Here is a 20,112-nt window from a genome sequence, read left to right as displayed (position 1 = left end):
CATCTATAGCCCTGTCAAGTTCCCCAGAAAAGGGTAAGACAACTCCTGGGTTTGCTACTGGAAGCTGTTTGGCCACTGAACTTTGAAAACCCCGAACTCCTGCCTTCAAGAAACCATGGGAACAGGACCTAGGAGAGAAAAACAGATCTTTGTAAACACAGAAATTAAAGCAGATCCCTCAGTACCCCGTGTCCTATTTCACACCACCGTTAACCAGCAAAGCAGAACTACCTTCCCTTTCTAGTTCGCGGACCTGATCCTCGAAGCTGCCTGGTGCAGTGACACCAGGGTTCTCCCACCCTGGTCCTCTGAGAGCATCCTGCCCTGTCTTGGGGATCCGCGAGCTCTGTTCAGACCGAAGGAACTGTTGTTGGGTTTAGTGTGTGTATGTGTGTGTGTGTGGGGGGGGGGGGTGATGGTCACCTCGGCCCCGCCCCTCGTCCCTCCCTCCCGACAGCACGGCCCTACTTAGGACCTGGGGTCGCTCCCTAGCTGCTCAGAAAGCTGAGACTGCCACTCCACCAGCACCTGGCTCCGGGGCCGTGCCCGCCCTCCGTGTTGAGAATGGACAGCAGGGCTCGGAGCTCTTCTAGAGAGGCCCACGGGCGAGGTGGCAGATCCTCTTCTAGGGAGGACAAGAGGACGAAGGCCGGGAGGGGCAGCGGAGGCCGCACGCGCCCGGATGCTGGGTCAGAGCGGCGGAGCGCCGGGCGGAAGGGGACCCGGGGAGAGCCCCGAGCCTCCGCCGCCACCGCCACCGCCACCACCGCCACCGTAGTGGACGTGGACGAGGTTCGGGCCTCCGGTGAGGAGGGCACCGAAGTGGTGGCGCTGTTGGAGAGCGAACGACCAGAGGAAGGTATGGAGAGGATAGGACCGACCAGAGGAAAGTGTGGAGGGCCCGAGAGAGATCAGACAAGTGGAGTGATTTGCCCCACTGTGGCAAAGTCAGTCAGGCTGCGTCCAAGATTCCAGTGTCTGCGAAAAGAAAGGCGTGAGTTAAGGCAGTTAATGAGTGACGGAGACCAAAGCGCATCAGACGAAGTACAAATAGCAAATCAGCCAAATAGTTTGACCCTTTCACCCTATGGATGGGAGTTGGAAGAGAGAGTGATTCAGGGCGGGCTCAGTCAACATGCAAAGGAGCCACGGTGGTGGCATTTGCGGTCATGGACGGACCTGTGGACACAATGTGGAGGCTCTGAGCAACAACCATGTGGCTCTTCTCATCCTCGCCCAGCCTCCCGCATTCCGCCCAGGCAGCAGAGCCCAAAGAACCAAACCTGAGTTTAAATTTCAGCCTAGCCACTTTCCAGCGGTGTAACGGCGGCAGAAAGAGCGTTCTCTATCAGCCATGTGGCCACAATGTATGTTCATAGGGTAGATGTGAGAATAAAGTAAGCCTTCCAGTGTGCCTTGCACAATGTCAACTAAAAGAGAACACCACCATATCATAGGGGAGAATGCAAAGAAAGGGGTCCTTTTCACCTCCGTGGGTGCCACAGCCCTTAGGGAGAAATGTATCTACTTCTGGTCCTTTTCACAGCAAATTTAAGAAAAAAAAATCATTATACTCAAAGGATAACAGATGTTTGACGAAATTAAGAAACAGCATGTTACATTGCTGTCTGCTGGCATATGGAGATTAATGTTTCTAATTACCAGCAGTGTGATATATGCTGAATCATAGAAAGCAACTATTTATGGAAGCCTCGTGCAGTTGAGCTATAGTGTAAATGGACCATGCATGTACTTTTTGCCTGATAACCCTCTGGTCCTTAAGAGAAGTTGTTGGCTTCAATGCTATAAAATGCAAATTAGTTTGTGCCAGATCACAGCAGGGAAGGAGGCGAGGGAGGGAGACCTGTTGGTGGAATCCTTTCTATGTGACTGGCGCACGCTGGGTGTTTTATTTTTTTAATTATTTAGTTGCATACCATCACAGATGAGGAAAAATGCTTTGAGAAATTAAACAATTTGCTAGTATTGGGCAGAACTTTCTAGAAGAACAGAATCGACAAGAGGGTGTAGTGGGTTGGCTTCCATGATGGTCCGGGTAATGCTAGGAAAGCAGAGAAACAGGTTCCCATTCTACACAGTGGGACACCTTAACTTCCATTGAAAGCCCTGAAAGCCAGCCATTCTCAGAGAGTCTTTGGTACTGAGTCAGAGCATCCTGGATGTGGAGCACCCTGGTTCCATAAAACCTTTGAACACACACAGACACAGTAAAGGGACTCTAATGGAAGAATTTCAGACGTGAAGGCAGGCAGTGGCAGGAACTTCTAGACACTTCACTCAGCAAAGCCTGAGACACGTGGAGCATGAGCAGGCATCTTTGTGTGTGCCATTTCACCCTTGTGCCAGACATGTCAGCTGTAGCTCAGGAGCTAGCTCTTACGGGATTGGAATTAATCAACATCCCTTGTATTGGTGAGGAAATTAGGCTTTAAAAGGTTCTGTGCCCTGCCTAAAGGTCATCAATGGACATGAAATGATGGAACCAACTGCCCCCACCAGCCCTCCTGACCCCCCAGGTCCCCTGTCTGTCCAGAAGTTTATTCCACAGCCTGCACAATCCATCACACAGACAGTACCCAAGCCCTGGGAACTGTGATCATTCTGATATCTGGCTCATACCAATTTCTCCAGACATATCTCCAAACTGTTCTGACTTCAATGCTAGCACTAGACTGATAAATACTGCTCAGAGAATATGGTGATGATTGATATAATGGTTTTCCTAGGTGTCAAGTCCTCCGGGTTCGGGGCCTGTGAGTGGCTGCTTGTCCTCGCCTCCCTGCTCTTCATCATCCTGACTTTCCCTTTCTCCATCTGGTTCTGCATAAAAGTGAGTGTTGGCGCGGACCCAGGAGGTCTTCTGTTGTCTGTCATAGGCCGTCTAGGTCACTCTCTGTGGTTGATGCCCTCCTACCTCCCAGAAGAGCACTGCTTCCTTCAAAACCTGGCTCAGTGTAACTCTGAGGCTTCCTTCATTCTCCCAACCTTCTTCTGTCATGGCTAGGATCGTGTGTGTGTGTGTGTGTGTGTGTGTGTGTGTGTAAGGGTGACACATTTAGATAGATAGAGATTATGTGTAGTATATAATATATTATATATAATATATATGATAGCTATATATCCCTGTTAGCCTGAGAGATCCTTTAGAAGCTATATCTAGTTCATCCATGCTCAATGACTTAAACAGCATCCCAGAATATATCATCCACTCTGACCCCACAAAGAAACGTCTCAGGCAACTTCTACAGACCAGGAGAGACAATTTCTTTGGTCCCCAGTGTTTTGCTTACACTAATCCCAGAATTAAATGAAGACCTAGGTAGCTCAGAAAGCACTTGCTGAGGTGAATTAGAAGCTCGAGGCATTTAGAGAGAGAACAAGAATAAGCAGGGGAAGGCAGACTGGTCTCTGCGGGTTCCAGGACAGCCAGAGCTGTCTCAATAAATAAATAAGTAAGGGAGGGGACACCTTTGATGACATTGTTTGAGAGTTGGTTCAGAAGTGGGAGACCTGGACAGAAAGAATGCTGTATGCTGCAGCTCTCAGACAGCCCCGCCCATTGAAAGGGAACCCAAAGCAGAGTTTGCTTCATGCCAATCATTTTGCTTCATTGGCTGGAGCTGCCAAGGAAGAGTGAGGTTGAGGCTGTGCTACGGACCGGCTCAAGGGAGCCACTCAGACCGTAAGGGAATCAGGGCGAAGGCACAGGAGAAATCAGGATACGGCGAGGAAAAGTGACATACAGACATTCTCAATATTTTTGAGACATGCTGTTGCAATTTACTTACTTCAGTGCAGGATTATATATTATTACAAACAAAGAACTTGGCAAAGGCATATATCATCAGATCATAAAATAGAAAAGAACAGCATAAAACAGTTTTACAAAGAGAATCTTTAAAGATGCTTTGGCATGAGTACAAGGACTTTTGCTTCCTTACATTTGTAAAGTTACCCCTTCTTTTTTCTTGTTATTAGAGAGACCATTGTTCTTGAGTTAGCCCATCTTTATCAGCTTGTACCAGGTGGCTGGCTGGGCTCAGCTAAGTGACCTTGTGTGTCTGGGTGAGAAAGAAGAAGAAGGCTACTATCTTCCTGGAAAAACTTTCTGAGACTCATTTTGTACCATTAATCTCAACTCCTTTTCCTTCTCGACTCTCAGGGTCAGATGTTGTAATTAGCCTAGGTTTTCTGGCCATAAGGAAGGCTGCATAGGCCTCCTGTTAAGTTGCACATAAATGCCTAATGCTGTTTTCCTGTAGAAGGCTTTTAAGGTTTTTTCTGCTAAGACTAACTCCTTTTATTCCACATCATCAAGGAATTGTCCTAATGATGATTTTGGCAATTCCCAGAACTGGCTACTTTTTTAAGGCTTTAATTAATAGTGGAGCAGAATTCAAAAATGTCCTCAGCAGTCTTGTTTATAGCCACAACTGCCTGGAATAGTCTGATCTGTTAGCAATATGTAAGGATCACAAAGAACACACAGACAAGGGAAAAGACACATATATGGCTCCAAGGACAGCCAGGTCGAGTCAGTACTAATGGCGACTCAGGTAGCATTACACCACAACTGGTTGCCAAGGGACCGCCTGGAACACACAGCTCCTAGAAGCACAAATCCCAATCCTTCCGACAATATTTGCCCATCCAGTCAGCATTTCTGCTACACTGGCGAGACAGCAGTGGATGTAGCAAGGCTGGACGCTACAGATGCAGTTAGTGCTGGCGTTTGTCCTAGTCCTCACAGCTGAGACTGAGCCACAGAACCCACATAGAAAACAAATAGAAAAACATTGGAGCAGTGATGGCGCACTCTTGTAATTGTACCTAGCACTAGGAAGGTGTCTTAGTTAGGGTTTCTACTGCTGTGATGAAACACTATGACCAAAAGCAACTTGGGGAGGAAAGGACTTACTCTCACTTAGGCTTCTATATCCCAGTTCATCTTTGAAGGCAGTCAGGATCCTGGAGGCAGGAGCTGATGCAGAGGCCGTGGAGGGGTGCTGCTTACTGGCTTGCTCAGCCTGCTTTCTTACAGCACCTAGGACCCCCAGTCCAGGGATGGCACTGCCCACAGTGAGCTCCAGCTCACTTTCCCGTAAGTCATCAATCAAGAAAATGTGCCACAGGCTTGTGCACAGGACAGTGTGGTAAGGTCATTTTCTCAGCTGAAGTTCTCTATTGTTCAACAACTCTGGCTTTTGTCAGGTTGGTATAAAATTAGCTAGCACACGAGATGAAGACAAGTCAGTCCCTGGGGCTCGACAGCTGACCAGTTTAGCTTTATGAGCTCCAGGCTAAGGAGAGACTCCATCAAAAAACAAGGTGGATGGGATTGAATAACGACAATCAAGGTTTCCCAATGCCCTCTGGCCTCCACATCCACACTTGTTCACACACACGCATGCACGCACACATGCACACACACACACACACACCCCACTTGATCATAATGTAAAATCTTTTTAAATATTACTAGATTTAGGCTACTGCTCATTTGTTTGGGTTTTTGCATCTATATTTATAAGAGAGATGGTTGTGTAATTTTTTGTGTTATCTATGATTTGCCTTCATGGAGCACAGTAACACTAGCCGCAGATAATATATTGAGATTTTCCTCAGTGTTCTGTATTTTGGAAGAATTTGTGAAGATTTGATAGTCGTTAGGAATCAAACCCAGACCTGAAGGTATGCTAGAAAAGTACTCTACCACCAACATATATCCCAGTCACAGTGTGATGTTTTGATATGCATATATATTTGAAAATATTGCCACAATCACGCTAACATGGGCATCCCTTTCATTAAGATTTTTGTGTGGCAAAACACTTCAGACCAGTTGATTCTCCTAGTAAATTTCAAATATAGTATTATACTATAAAATACAACAGAGTCACCATACCCTACAGTAGATCCCAGGGTGCATGCACCCTGCATAGTGGAACCTTTACCCCTTGCTCAGCAGCCCCCATTTCCCCATCCCCAGGTTCTGATAACCATCATATGCTCTTTGCTTTCACATAAAAGTAAAAATGTGCAGTATTTGTCTTTTCCTGTCTCATTTCATTTAACACAATTGCCTCTCCTTTTCCTCTAAGGCTAAAGACCGGCTCCCTGTGTGCTCTCCCACGGTGTGTGATTGTGGGGGGAAGGTGGGGGACACATGCCTCACGTAGAGGTGGAGGGCAGAGGACAACCTTAGGCGCTCTCACCTTCCTCGTTGTTTACGACAGGTCTCTTCTGTTTGGTTGTCTACAGCAGGCTCGCTGGCCCACAGGTTTCTTGGGCTTTTTCTGTCTCTGCCTGCAGTCTCACTGTAGGAGCACTTGGGTCAGAGACATGCACTACCATGGCCAGCTCTCCTTGGGTTCTAGGGATTCAAACTCAGATCCTGAGCTGGAGAGATGGCTCAGCAGTTAAGAGCACTGTCTGCTCTTCCTGAGGTCCTGAGTTCAATTCCCAGCGACCACATGGTGGCTCACAACCATCTGTAATAATGTCTGGTGCCCTCTTCTGGCCTGCAGACATACATGTAGACAGGACACTATATGTGTAACAAATAAATGACTCTTTTAATCTCAGGTCCTTACTACAGTTGTACAGACAATGCTTTACCCACTGGGCAGTCTCTCTAGCTCCTACCTGCCTACTGAGACAAGGTCTGTGTAGCATTGGTTGTCCTGGAACATGCTATATAAACCACACCTCCTGCCCTGCCTCCCCCTAGTGATGAGAACTCACTATGTAGACCAGGCTGACCTCAAACTCACCTGCTTCTGCCTCTGCCGTGTGACACCACACCTGACTAACAAAAATTTCTGTAACCTAAAATCACTCCTATGCAAAGGTCTTTTGAATCATTTTTTTAAAAAAATCATTTCACAGTATTGCTTTTCCCTTTAGGTTGTACAAGAGTATGAAAGAGTAATTATATTCCGACTGGGACATCTGCTCCCTGGAAGAGCCAAAGGCCCTGGTGAGAATTACCCCCCATGGTTTTTAAATTCTCATCCCACCCCATGATTTGTTGATGGTTTCTTTAGTCCATACATGGTCATGATCCATATCTTAGATTACATGAAGTTATTTGAGTCATGAGATCTGTATTTCCAATCTGTTCATTATAGGGCAGACTGTCACGAAATTCTCTGGAAAGCATTACTAATAGGTAAGCGGTGACCAAGAGAGGACACGTGCAGCAAGCCCCACACCAGAGTTAGTCTAATTGGAGCAGCAAGGCAACTACAGACCTGTGGCTAATGGTTGTTCTGAGTACAGTGTGTGTGTAGTCAGAATCCTGTGACTTCTCAGAGAAAATCTGAGCTGGTTCTGAATTGGGGACTGAGGCAGATTAGATCTTGGAAGTCAAGCAAAATTCAGCATTTAGTAACAAATATGTGTTTAGCTGGTAGAAGAGACATACATTGAACCCTTCCATTGTTTTAAACTGAGCTCTGACTACCAGAGACTAGAGGAATAAGGTGGTTTCTGATCTCTAGGACCTGAAAATCCAGAGGAGGTCCAACCTGACAGGGGCAGGGGGACATATGACAAGAAGTGTGGGTAGTCTGAGAAGTTTGGATTTGAAGATTTGAGACAGCCAAGAGGGATAAGAAAGGACGAAGTCCCACTATACATATACTGAGTGAGTCTGAGTTCTCAACTATGCCTGCAAGAACAAGTTTAAAATGGAGGGCCATCTAGGAGACACAAATCAGAGTTTCAGGATTCTCAACGTATAAGTCCACACAAAACAGACCCAGACTCCATAGCTCCAGGGTACACCATCTTTCTATGGCCCTGATTTACAGAAACCTTCTCTGTTGGGGCAACTGCTCGCCTATACACCCTGGGTACTGAGCACTGCTACCATTTTCCACAAAGCTGGGGCTCTTGAAGGGTGCCTGTCTTAGTCACTGTTCTATTGCTGTGAAGAGACACCACGACCACAACAACCCTTATAAAAGAAAGCATTTAGTCAGGGGCTTGGGCCATTATTATCATGCTGGGGAGCATGGCAGCATGCAGGCACATGCTGGAACAGCAGCTGAGAGCTATATTCTGATCTATAGGCTAGAGAGAGAGAGAGAGAGAGAGAGAGAGAGAGAGAGAGAGAGGAGAGAAGAGAGAAAAGAGAAGAAAGAGGAGAGAGAAGAGAGAGGGGAGAGAGAAGAGAGGAGAGAGAAAGAGAGAAGAGAAAGAGAGAGGACAGAGAGAGGAGAGAGAGAAGAGAGAGAGGGAAGAGAGAGAGAGAGAGGGAGAGAGAGAGAGAGAGAGAGAAGAGAAGAGAAGAGAAGAGAAGAGAAGAGAAGAGAAGAGAAGAGAAGAGAAGAGAAGAGAGAGGGGGAGAGAAGAGAGAAAGAGAGCGCCCAGGCCTGGCATGGACTTTTGAACCCTCATAGTCCACCCACAGCAACATACTTCCTCCAACAAGGCCACACCTCCTAATCCTTCTAATTATTTCTGATAGTGCCATTCCCTGGTGACTAAGCATTTGAATATATTAGCCTATATTCTTATCCAAACCACCACAGTCCCAAATCATCCAAGGGCCTGAGGAAACTTTCAACTATCCAATCTACAGACACTGTGTATTGAATCTGTACACTGTCTGGGATAATGAGGGCTAACCGACCTCCACAAAGCTGCTGGCATGATATTGCTATTCTGAGATCCGGGGCTCACATTTTCAGAAATAGCACAGAAGTTGTCAGATCCATGCTGAAGCGCCAGTGCATTCATAGTAAAACAATCTTACATAGCACTTACAAGGCTCCACTAAGGTTAATGTTCATGTGTACGACACTGTACTCACAGAGCTTGAGTCTAGAGGAGATACAGACATGCAAGAGATCCGGAAGGGTCCATGTGATGCCCAAGTGGTCTAGTTTTCTGAAATAATCTGTTTATACCTGATATGCTGAGCTTAGCTTTAATATGTATCCCTGCTTTTATTTTCAAAATGCCACAGTCAAATAATGAATTATACGACAATATTTAGTTACAGTGAAGCTGCCCAGTGTTCTCTGGGTGACGGGGGCTAAGAGGGGCAAAGCAGCCTGGCATCGAAAAGACGTCCCCAGCAGTCTTCACACTTGCCATTCACCTGTTACTTTCCTCATGCCTTCTTGTAGGTCTGTTCTTTTTTCTGCCATGCCTGGACACCTACCACAAGGTTGACCTCCGTCTCCAGACCTTGGAGATACCTTTCCATGAGGTGAGATGCACAGTATGTTTGCTTTTCTCGTGACATGTCTATGGTCAACCATCCAACTCAATCCCAAGGCAGAGTAACTATGATCAAAGGTCGGAAAGAGAAGCAGAGATGCGGACTACACCAGAATCGAAAGCATCATTTTCAACGTGTGTAATCACCAGAGGGGAAGGTAGTCAGCCCAGGAGCTTGGGAGCAGGAACTAGAGCAGGAGCCATGGAGGAATGCTGCTCACTGGCTTGCTCCTCCCAGTCTGTTCTGTTTTCTTTTACATCGTAGGATCACCCACAATGGTCTGAGCGCCCCCACATCAATCATCTCCATTAAGATTCCTTCTTCCCAGATGACCTTAGCGTGTGTCAGGTTGACATAAAAACCACCAGAGCAGATGGGGCTTTTGATGGGAATCCCCAGCTTGTCCTCTGATGTCTCCCAGTAGCTGTATGTGGGAGTCTTTCTGTCCTAGAGCATGGCTGTCTTCCAGGAAACCCATTGGGCATCAGTCTAGGAAGGCCTTGACACAAGATCAATTGAATGTTTTCATATGAGAAAATTATTCTTGGTTTCTTTTTTATAAAGAGATCTCTGACAAGATTTCTTTAAATTATGAGTTCTTCATGTATTTCTTCTGAGCCTAGATTGTGTTCGTGCTCTCCCCACTCCTCTTCCCTCCTCCCTCTTTTTCTTCCTCTCAGAGGCAAACATCATCAGGCCTGACTCTTTAGTGTACTTGATAAAACCTTCATGCATTAAAAAAATGTCATTTTGAATAAAGAATCAATTCTCCCACTACGCTTTTGTTTTTCCCTACTATAGTCTTGCTCCTGGAAAGGGCATTTTAAATGCATTTAGTTACTGTCTCCCACACAGGAAGGAGTCCAGGAATCTGGCCTGCATTCAACTTTCTTCTGCTTAGGTGGTAACCAAAGACATGTTCATAATGGAAATAGACGCCGTCTGCTACTACCGCATGGAAAACGCCTCCCTTCTCCTGAGCAGTCTCGCTCATGTGTCCAAAGCCATCCAGTTCCTGGTGCAAACCACCATGAAGCGCCTCTTGGCACATCGAACCCTCACCGAAATTCTCCTGGAGAGAAAGAGCATTGCCCAAGATGTAAAGGTACCAAGATGAATTTAATGATGAATTAGTCATCTGCTGAGTTTGCCATGTGCAAGGCATTTGGCCACAGAAGATACCCTGAGCAGTCAATGACTTCATTAGTCTGGGTACAGATTCACTTCCCTCCCTTCCCCAAGGTCATGCCCCAGCGGCCTTAAGCACAAGTGAAATTCCAGCATAGTACCGAGTATTGGAAGCAGCCATAGGCAGGAAGGGTAGGACTGGTAGGGATGGGCAGGATGGTTGATGGTGATGTATTAAGATGAGGAGGCATGGCTCCCAGATGCTGAGTCTGCCTGGGGAGATCAGCATAGTGTGCCCAAAGGTAAATAATAGTAAACTCAAGCAACACTTTTGGAGTCCAGATATCACACACCCTTTCATGATTAATGCCAATCTGTTCATACGGGGCGGGGGGATAAAAACTGCCATCAGGCATCTTTAATCCCAGCACTTGGGAGGCAGAGGTAGGCAGATCTCTGTGAGTTCAAGTCCAACCTGGTCTACAAGAGCTAGTTCCAGGACAGGCTCTAAAGCTACAGAGAAATCTTGTCTTGAAAAACCAAAAACGGAAAAAAAAAATAAAGTAAAAACTGCCACTGGAGAGCTGGCTCAGTGGGTAAAGAGCTTGCCGTGCGAGCATGAGGTCCTGAATCTGGAGCCCCAGAAACCGTGTAAAGAGCTGGGCGTAGCAATGTGGCCACAATCAAGAAGGCAGAGCCAGGGTGCGGGTGTAGTTCTCTAGCCAACGAGTCGAGCCAATTAATGTGTTTCTAGTTCAATGAGAGACCCTGTCTCAGGAAATAAAGTGGAGAACAATAGAGAAAGACACTCAGTGTTAACCTAGGACTGTCTTATTCACAAACATGGGTGTGTGTGCACGCACACACACACACATATACCGCACACCAAAATGAAAAAAGAAAGTCCATTATAAGCAGTCTTACTGAGTCCACAGGCAGGGTAGATGCCTCTATTACCATGACATAGTGGCAAGAGATATTAAGACAGACCAGAGAGATGACTCAGTGGTTAAGAGCACTGACTGCTCTTCCAGAGGACCCAGGTTCAAGTCCCAGCACCCACATGGCAGCTAAGAACTGTCTAACTCCAGTTCCAGGGAACCTGACAGAGAGAGAGAGAGAGAGAGAGAGAGAGAGAGAGAGAGAGAGAGAGATATTAAGACAGAGAACAAAGTAGGGCTGCAGGCAGCTGGCCAGTCAGGTGACAGTTACCACAGGGACCCAGCTCAGTATTGAAGTCATGGAGACAACAAAATTGGATTGGGAGGTTGTAGGAAGAAAGATGTGAAATGAAGGAGCCAGAAGAACCAAAGACACTAAAATGACTACTTAATAGAACCTGGAAAAAAAACACGCAGTGTCCAGATGTCTGTCTTGTCCAGAGTATCGCTAATAACTAGCATTCCTATCTGGAGGGAAAGTCAAGGAGATGGAAAATACAGAGAAGCCAAAAGAGGTAAAAAGAGGTAAAGATGAGTGATACGCGCAGTAGTTCCACCATTGACATCTGAGCCACTCTGCATGTCCCCACTGTTCCCTTCAATCTCTCCGTTCATCTCTCTCCTCTGAAGGAAAAAGGCCAGGTGCTGATATCCAAGCTCCGTTTTGTTGCAACGAGTTATAATTTAGGCTTTTATATACCTGTCTCCCCAGATTATGAATTCCATGGACTTGTCACAGTGCAGAATATTGGGATGAATCAAGAACTGTCCCAGCCGTTGTGGCCTCACTCCCCGCACGCTTTCTCCACAGTCTAGCACCCCCACCTGCTTAACATTCGCCCATCCTGCAGCTTCTGCACCTCTGGCTTCCTCTCAGCTCTTTGCTCTGCCTGGAATTCCTGCCTTCTCCCCCAGGACAAACCTTATTTGTTCCTTATGATGCCAGCTCATCTACGATGCATTTCTTCACATTTCTGATGCTCACCTGCTTCCTCTAATTAATTGGTCCTCTTAGGGTTTGCAGTGCACTGAGATTAGCGTTTATCCACTAAGAACTGATCAGAAGCTAAGTCTGAAATGAACATGATCCAATACGAAGGACTCCAGGCCCTGTCCCTCACCCATTTCAGAACCCAGTTCATTTTTTCTTAGCTACACTTCCAACTTCAGTCGCGAGGGGCAGAGAGGACTAAGAAGCAGGGGGAGCCTACTATCCCCAGCACTGTGGAAGTGAAAGTACACCAGAAATGTTAGCTGTTTGGCAGGCTCTGAGCCCAGACACGCTGGTTATTTAAGGAGTAAATTTTAAAACAAACTGGGGGGGGGGGGTGCCTATCTGTTCGTGTGACAAACGTTCCCAAACCTGGTGGCTCGAAACAGCGCAGCTTTCTGAGCTCTTTCCTGGTCCTGAAGACCAGAGTACAGAATCAGCTTCACTGGGCTTACGTCCAGCCATCACCAGGCAATCTCCTGGAGGTTGAGATAGAATCCAATACTTAGCCTTTCTCGGCATCTAGATCCACCTGCGCTCCTCCTCTGCCCCTGCCTCCGGACTTCACAGAGCACCAGCCCCGCCCCAATCCCTTCATCACAACACCTTCTCTTCCGGAGTCAAATACTCTCTCAGATGAAGACACTTGTGATTATATCCTTAAGGACCTTTGACCTAGTCACATCCTACAGTTCTCTTGGGTGACAGTCACGGGCCCTAGTGACATGATCGTCTTTGAGAGCCGTTATTCAGGTTCCTACATCGTCTTTAGATCCAGTGATTATTTAATAGCACTGTGCAAGTTAAATAACTGTCTCAGGTGCTGTGACGTTGGAAAGCAGTGCCCCGTGAAAGCACCTGTCTGGGCACAGAACAGTGCCCTTGGTGCACAGCAGGGACGGGCGTAATTTCCACCGGGGGAGGCAGGTCTCACTGGTGTCTCAACTCTTCCCTCCACAGGTTGCCTTGGATTCAGTCACCTGTATTTGGGGCATCAAAGTGGAAAGAACTGAAATGTAGGTAGGAAAATAACCAGAAAGAACAGTATTTGAAAAACCATTTCAAATTCTGTAGTCACATTAATACTAGAGAAAACTGACCTGACATCTCATTGCCAAGATGAACTTGCTATGACCTCTGAGAGAACTGTACTGTGATTTCTAATCACACATCGAGGTCTTTTTACATAAAACTCAACATTTAACCATGTTTTGGAATTAGCTTAGTGGTTTTAGTCCTAGCTTCACATTTCCATCACCCCCCGCAAACCCACAAGCAAGAACTCTGTAACCCCCTCAGCTCAGCCCCCAGTTCTCCTTCGGTGGCCATGCCTATTATTCTGGCCGTCTCACAGAAATGGAGTCACAGCAGAGACTTCCGCATCTGGCTTCCTTTCATTTGACATAATTTTTCAAGGTTCCCCCGTGGCATGGCACACATCAGTACTTCATTCCCTTTTATGCTTGAGTAATATTCCACTTTATGGTCATACAAAACTTTGTCTTTCCATCCTCCCCCAGCCACTTTGGGACCATGATGGAAAGTGCTATAATGAAATTTTACTTCTGTGTTTTTTACGTGCTATACTAGAATTGTTCTTATTAGTTCATTCCTTCTCCTCAAAATCAATTTTCTTTTATAAACTTAGGTGAATTTCTCTGGCTTTTGTTTTTAATTTTATGACTTTTCCAGGTTGTTTTTCATTATTCAGATTTAATAACTTGAATTTACATGAAATGTTAAGTGAGAAAGATGACGACAAATTGTGAGTAGAAACTATGTCCTGTGTAGCTCGAGTGTCATGGCCCGTGCAGCTTCCGCAGTGGCCGCACCTGCACTCTGGGCACAGACCCCGAATGTGCTCTTCCCTGCTTATCCTCCACGCCAGAACTCTAGGGACAGCTCTGTCTTCTCATTAAAAATTTACTATTCAGGGCTGGAGAACCGGCTTGGTGGTTTTGAGAATTGTCTGCTCTTCCAGAGGACCTGGGTTCGATTCTCAGCCCCCATCAATCATATCACAACTGCCTATAACTCCAGTTGCCCTCTCTGGCCTCCATAAGTGATAGGCATGCTTGTGATGCACAGACATACATGTAGGCAAAATATGAATATACATAAACTATGTCTTTAAATTTAAAAAAAAAAGTTGCTATTTATGTAACAACAGGGAAGTCTGTGAGAACGCCCTGGTGCACGTATGGACCACGCACACCCATACTGTCTTCTTTTTCAGTAAGGATGTGAGGCTGCCGGCTGGTCTTCAGCACTCTCTGGCTGTGGAAGCTGAGGCTCAAAGACAGGCCAAAGTGCGGGTGAGCCATTCCTGAGCACTCCATCCTCCCACCCCTGCCTCTGAAGAGCATCTTCAGATGAAGAGCAAACCCAGCGAAGGCCTGGTGGTGGAGAATGTCTCCCCTGTGCTCTCCCACGTTGGTTCGGGAACTGAGCAGAATCTGGCCGTGTCCCCACCACTGTTGACAGTGTGTATACAGGACTGATCTTGCAGTATCTCAGCCTCCCCCCAAAATGTCCCGCTAACATGTCCCCCGCCTCTTCTTCCACCCTCTCTCCCTAAAATCTTCCCTTGCCATCCTTCCTCTCTTGTGCTAGGATTGTCCCTGGATGACCGAGGCACCCATAACCCCTAGGATAATGAAGGGATGAAAAGAGGCAGATTCCTTTCAAATAACTGAGTGGATGAAGAAAAAGACTCTAATCACATAGAAGAATCAATAACAAAAGACTCCAAGAGAAGAAGGGAGGGAAAGAGGAAGGTGGCCTTTTGGTAACTCTGAACCAGTTACCAGTGCCTAACATTTAGTGGTGGCATCTGTGAGACGGGGGTCCAAGAGCTTTCTCTTCTGAAATGCTTACCCATTCTTTTGTGACCAAGTTATAATTCCATGTCTGTCACCAGAACTCAGACCAACTAGTCTTCCACACAGCAAGCAAGATCCTCCTAAGTTTTCAAGCCTCCCTACACTTCATGTATACTTGTCATGACCTGTAACAAAATCCACCTTCAATTTTGATTGGTAGTTTAATCTGTTCCTTCTACGTCACAATCCATCAGAGAGAGGCTGAATCTAGTGCCCCAAGTTTAACAATGCCTGCCACTGAGGAGATGTGTGGTACTTGCTTTCTGGGTCACAGTGAATGGCGAGCACTTAAAACCCTCATGAAATAAAGAAGCATGATCACATTGTTTTTCTTCACATATGTTCTGCAGATGATTGCTGCAGAAGGGGAAAGGGCTGCTTCGGAGTCCCTGAGGATGGCAGCTGAGATTCTGTCGGGCACCCCAGCTGCCGCTCAGCTTCGATACCTGCACACTCTCCAGTCATTGTCCACAGAGAAGCCGTCCACTGTGGTTCTACCTTTACCATTTGACATGCTAAACCTTCTGTCTTATCCCAGCAACAGAACACAAGGGAGCATCAACTACCCAAGTTCATCCAGACCCGTTCAACCACTAAACCCCAAAAAGAAGGACTCTCCTATGTTATAGGATGGGCAAAACGCAATGGGAATCTGCCATAGAAAACTATATCCCCGAGTGAGGCATTCAGTCCTTCCTGCCCTTGTTTGGTAGCCAAATAGAAGACATTTTGGGTGCGTCACAAGATGCCCAAATGGATGAGAACACAGTGTAATGGCAGTGGCTGAGAAGGTATCTAACTCATCGTAGTAATTATAGGAAAGAGACTTAGACTTTTGACTCTCTGTGTGGTTCAAGTTTGATTTCTGAAGACCTATCTCAGATATCTTCCATTGTGTCTTACCTGGCTCCTGTCACAGGGTCTCTGTGAGCCCCTGTCCATGTGCTCATCACCCCGAGTGGTGAGCTGTGCTTTCAGTGCAGCTCTCCCCGCTTCCGGCACTCCTCAGAACTCCCACAGCCTGTGAAGCCCCGCTGCTGGCACTTAACCTGTCAAGTCTACAATTCCAAACTCTCCCAGAAAATAGTCCGAAGGCATAAAGGCTCCATGGTCGGGCTTGTCATGGCAACAGCCCTATTTCCTCAGTCCCAACTCTCTCCTAGTTTAATTTGTTTTTATGATAAATATTCCAACAACAGAAACTTCAAGGAGAAATGGTTTCTTTTAGCTCACGGATCCAGGTTACAGTCTGACACTGTAGGGAAATTAAGGCAGGAACTTGAAGCAACTCCTAGTCATATCTCCTAGGTGGAGATGCAGGCAGGAACCTGAAGTAACTGGTCCTATCACACTCATGTGCAGAAAGAACTGAATATGTGATGCTTAGTTGCTTGAGTGCAGCTCAGTTTATCCACTCATCCAGTTCAGGACTTCCCTTCCTAGGGAATGGTGTCACTACTACAGGCTGGATCTTCCCACATTGACTAATGCCAGGGTCCAGCCTCTGCTTGGGTTCAGGACCTGAAGTGGGGAAGGGACATCGGCACAAGGAAAACTTCTGACCACCAGGTAGACTGCTCTCAAGTGGTTCCGAATCACTCAGGCCTTCTTTGTTTACACTTAGAGTTTTTCTTACCTGGGTTACATGAACAGCTTTATTATCGGCTTCTATTTTTGACTTTAAGAAATACATCACAATTTAAGGAATGCATCATGTGCTTATGAAAGCCCTCATTGTTCCCCTTTATGCCTCCCCAGATACACCTTCCCACCCTACATAACCTTATTCTAGACATAGAGTTCAGCGTTTTCCAGGCTTAACTAAACATGGAGCCAGACACATCCTGTTCTCACAGCGCTTATGCCAGTTGGCAGCTACTTGTGGTTACAAAGTTAAAAAGTAATAGACATAGGTGCAGGGCTTTCAGGACGACAATATTCAAACCAGACAACTCTTTCGGGTCTGCAAGATAGATCTTTATGTAGCTCCCTCTTCTCCAAGAGGGTCTGATGACTCACTCTCCCTGTAAAAGGCAGACTTTGGCAAGCACTCTTTCCCCTTCTCACTACACCGTGCTTCTTCCTGTGTGTGATAAAGATGGATCTATCATCCCACATTTTGCATTGTATTTTTCCCATTGGAGCATGCCACATCCTGCCATTGATTCTATGCTTGGTGTCCAGGGAACTTACTCTCAACAGTTGGCACTATGTGTATTTCCAAGGTCTTTTCCCTGTTCTGTATATGCATTTCCAGAACTGTGAGGCATGGCTAATGCTCCAAGTTTTGCTTTCTCATACATAAATAACTATTTCTATTGAGTCAGAAAAGTTCCCAGGATTGGGAGTTGTGGTTAGAAATTCCAGATAAGAGATTGGAAAAGCATTAGTCCTCTTTTGAATCTTCGGGGAACATATTTGAGAAAGAAGAGAATTTTCAGGGAAAATTACAGCTATTGTACGTGTGACTGAGAAAAAGTAAAACTAAAACCACCCAAAGAATCGCCAGTATAATAAGAGAGAAAAGAGCTTGCAAGCTGCATGACTTTGCAAATTCCTATGCTGTCTTGTGGACTACTGGTCCTTGTCAAGCATGAGTCAGTTTCCACACATACCTTGCTCCACAGAAACCCAATGAACAGGTAGTCATATACTGATCCAAGACTAGGCTGCACGGCTCCCGACAGATTCCCTTAAACAGTCCCTTATAGTCATGCCCACAAAACAACCTAATGTAGATAATCCCTCATTAATTTTTCTTGGATTATTCTGGTTTATTTCAAGTTGGAAAACAAAGATATCCATCATATCTCCATAGTAATACCCTGTCTCAAAGCCAACAACAAAAATAGTCACTTGTGCCAACGTTTCAAAAAGTAACTAAAGCCTAGAGCAGCGGTTCTCAGTCTTCCTAATGCTACAGCCCTTTAATACAGGTCCTCATGTAGTGGTGACCCCCAACCATAAAAATATTTTTGTTATTACTCCATAACTGTAATTTTGCTGTTATGAATTATAATGTCAATAACTGTGTTTTCTGATGGTCTTAGGTGACCTCTGTGAAAGGGTCATTAGACCCCAATGTGGTCATGATCCACAGGTTATAGAGGTTATAGAGATTGGTTCTTATGTATGATTACCTAATCCTAATGCCTTCCAACTTTAGCTCCTACGTGTATTCTGTTTGTGACACCTGTTTCAGACACAGGCATACTTCAGAAATTTTTATATCAAGTTCTAACTCTTGCTGTCATGTACACTGTACTTCAATGTATACAACTATGTGTTGGAGAATTCCCTTACTGGTAAGAAGTTATGCTGATAATCAGCCAGGGCATGTGTCAGGATGTTATCCTTTGTGTGATACAGATCTTATGGATATGAGTCACTACTGACAGTAGGGAATAGTAGGGCACAGAAAGGACAGCTGTGGGCACTTTCATACTTCGTATAATAAAGACACACTGCTCAATACTGTAGAAAGGGATCTGTACATGCATAGCACTGATAGCACATATACCCAGCTAATGGTCTGTTCAAGTTAGCCACCCCTCCACAGCCCAGGCGCTCCTGGAGAGCACTGTCGACACCAACACACTAACTTAGAGTTTCCAGAAGCGTGGGAACCCAAACATCTACAGAATGAGGGGGAAATACAAGGAGTGACAGCAAGAGAAGCACAGACATCTACCATGAGTCTCAAAAATGTCACTGACTTCCTGACCAGAGGACGAGACTGAGTCTCTGTCCCCCACCCCACCATCTCCTCTTCTCCCTGTATAATCTGTTGGAGATAAGATTGAAGATGGGTCTGAGATTTCAATCTGCTGTCATTTGGATTGCTTGCTCACTGAATAAAGTCCAGTTTTACAGCTTAAATCTTGTTTCTGTGTTGACTTCCATGACAGGCAACATAAACCAACTTCCATTTTTTTCCCCTGGGAAATGGTGAACTGTGGAAGGCTAAGCCTAGCTGGAGGAAGTAAGTAGGTGTAACATGAAGGCCGGCTTGTTAGGGTTTCTGTCCCGCCCAGTACCCCACAACCAGCAAGCCCCAAAGAAAATCACACACAGGACTTCATAAGATTATAAATTGATTGACCCATTAGCTCAAGCTTCTTGTTAACTAATTCTTACATCTTATGGTAACCCATAATTCTTGTCTGTGTTAGCCATATGACTTGGTACCTTTTTTTTCTGCTATCAGCTCACATGTTGCTTCTTCAGTGGTCTGGGCAGGAATGGCGGAGGGAGTTTTCTCCTCCCTAGCCTTCTCCTATTCTCATTGCCCCACCTCTACTTCCTGTCTGGTTGACCCGCCTATACTTCCTGCCTGGCCAATCAGCATTTTATTAAAATACATGATTGACAGAATACAGACAATTCTCCTGCACCAGGTAGGTGAGGTCATGCCTTTGAGAGGTATATTTTATCCCTGGCCCCTTCCACTTACTCCCAGCTACCTATCCACCTAGATATGAATAGTGCTTGCAGCACTCCCAATCAGTTATGGCGGATGGCAGGGGTTTCAAACAGCTTGCTGGAACTTCAAAGGGAGCTTGCGCTGTGAGCTCTTTGACTCACGTTGCAAGGAAAAATTTAAAAATCCGTGCAGAGCAGGGCAAAGTAGGCCAGCAGAGACTGTCCGGACCTGTGCATCCTGGGAGGCGTGGAGGTTATGGCTGAGGGAGGGCTCGTGCCAAGCCCAGCTAGCCAAGCCAAGCTGGCGGCAGGTAGCCAAGCCAGAGGCCGAGCTGGGGGTGGGGGGTGGGGGGATGGGGTGGTTCTTAAACCAAACGCTGGGTGCCAAATAATGGCAAATCAATCCCACACCAGTTATGTTTTAAGGGGTTATTTATTTTGGGGGGTAAAACTTACATACACCATAAACCGTCAGGAAGGGAGCCTAGTCGCTGG

General features: G+C 46.1%; 1 protein-coding gene across 2 annotated transcripts; it reads left to right on the top strand.

The window, feature by feature from the left end:
* The first annotated feature begins 489 nt into the window (after positions 1–489).
* Nphs2 (NPHS2 stomatin family member, podocin) lies at positions 490–19,074 on the top strand. 2 transcript variants are annotated; one of them, XM_048421527.3, is made up of 8 exons: positions 490–859; positions 2,748–2,851; positions 6,928–7,000; positions 9,159–9,241; positions 10,155–10,358; positions 13,274–13,329; positions 14,550–14,628; positions 15,546–19,074. In XM_048421527.3, exons 1-8 carry the CDS (start codon positions 565–567, stop codon positions 15,822–15,824), a joined length of 1,173 nt encoding a protein of 390 aa, XP_048277484.2. In that variant the 5' UTR covers positions 490–564; the 3' UTR covers positions 15,825–19,074. The 2 variants fall into 2 exon arrangements, with proteins under 2 accessions (XP_048277484.2, XP_048277485.2); XM_048421528.3 differs by lacking the exon at positions 15,546–19,074 and adding an exon at positions 14,927–15,518.
* The last annotated feature ends 1,038 nt before the right edge of the window (positions 19,075–20,112 follow it).

This window comes from Myodes glareolus, chromosome 5, assembly GCF_982192425.1.
Source record: "Myodes glareolus chromosome 5, mMyoGla1.1, whole genome shotgun sequence".
Taxonomy (NCBI): Eukaryota; Metazoa; Chordata; class Mammalia; order Rodentia; family Cricetidae; genus Myodes; species Myodes glareolus.
This window is presented reverse-complemented; position numbering and strand designations above follow the sequence as displayed.

Excerpts from the sequence above, each read along its gene's own strand:
- Nphs2 (XM_048421527.3), top strand. The coding sequence starts at position 565 with ATGGACAGCAGGGCTCGGAGCTCTTCTAGAGAGGCCCACGGGCGAGGT. Across the intron at positions 860-2,747 it reads GAGCGAACGACCAGAGGAAG|GTGTCAAGTCCTCCGGGTTC; the intron begins GTATGGAGAGGA and ends TGGTTTTCCTAG. Across the intron at positions 13,330-14,549 it reads AAAGTGGAAAGAACTGAAAT|TAAGGATGTGAGGCTGCCGG; the intron begins GTAGGTAGGAAA and ends CTTCTTTTTCAG.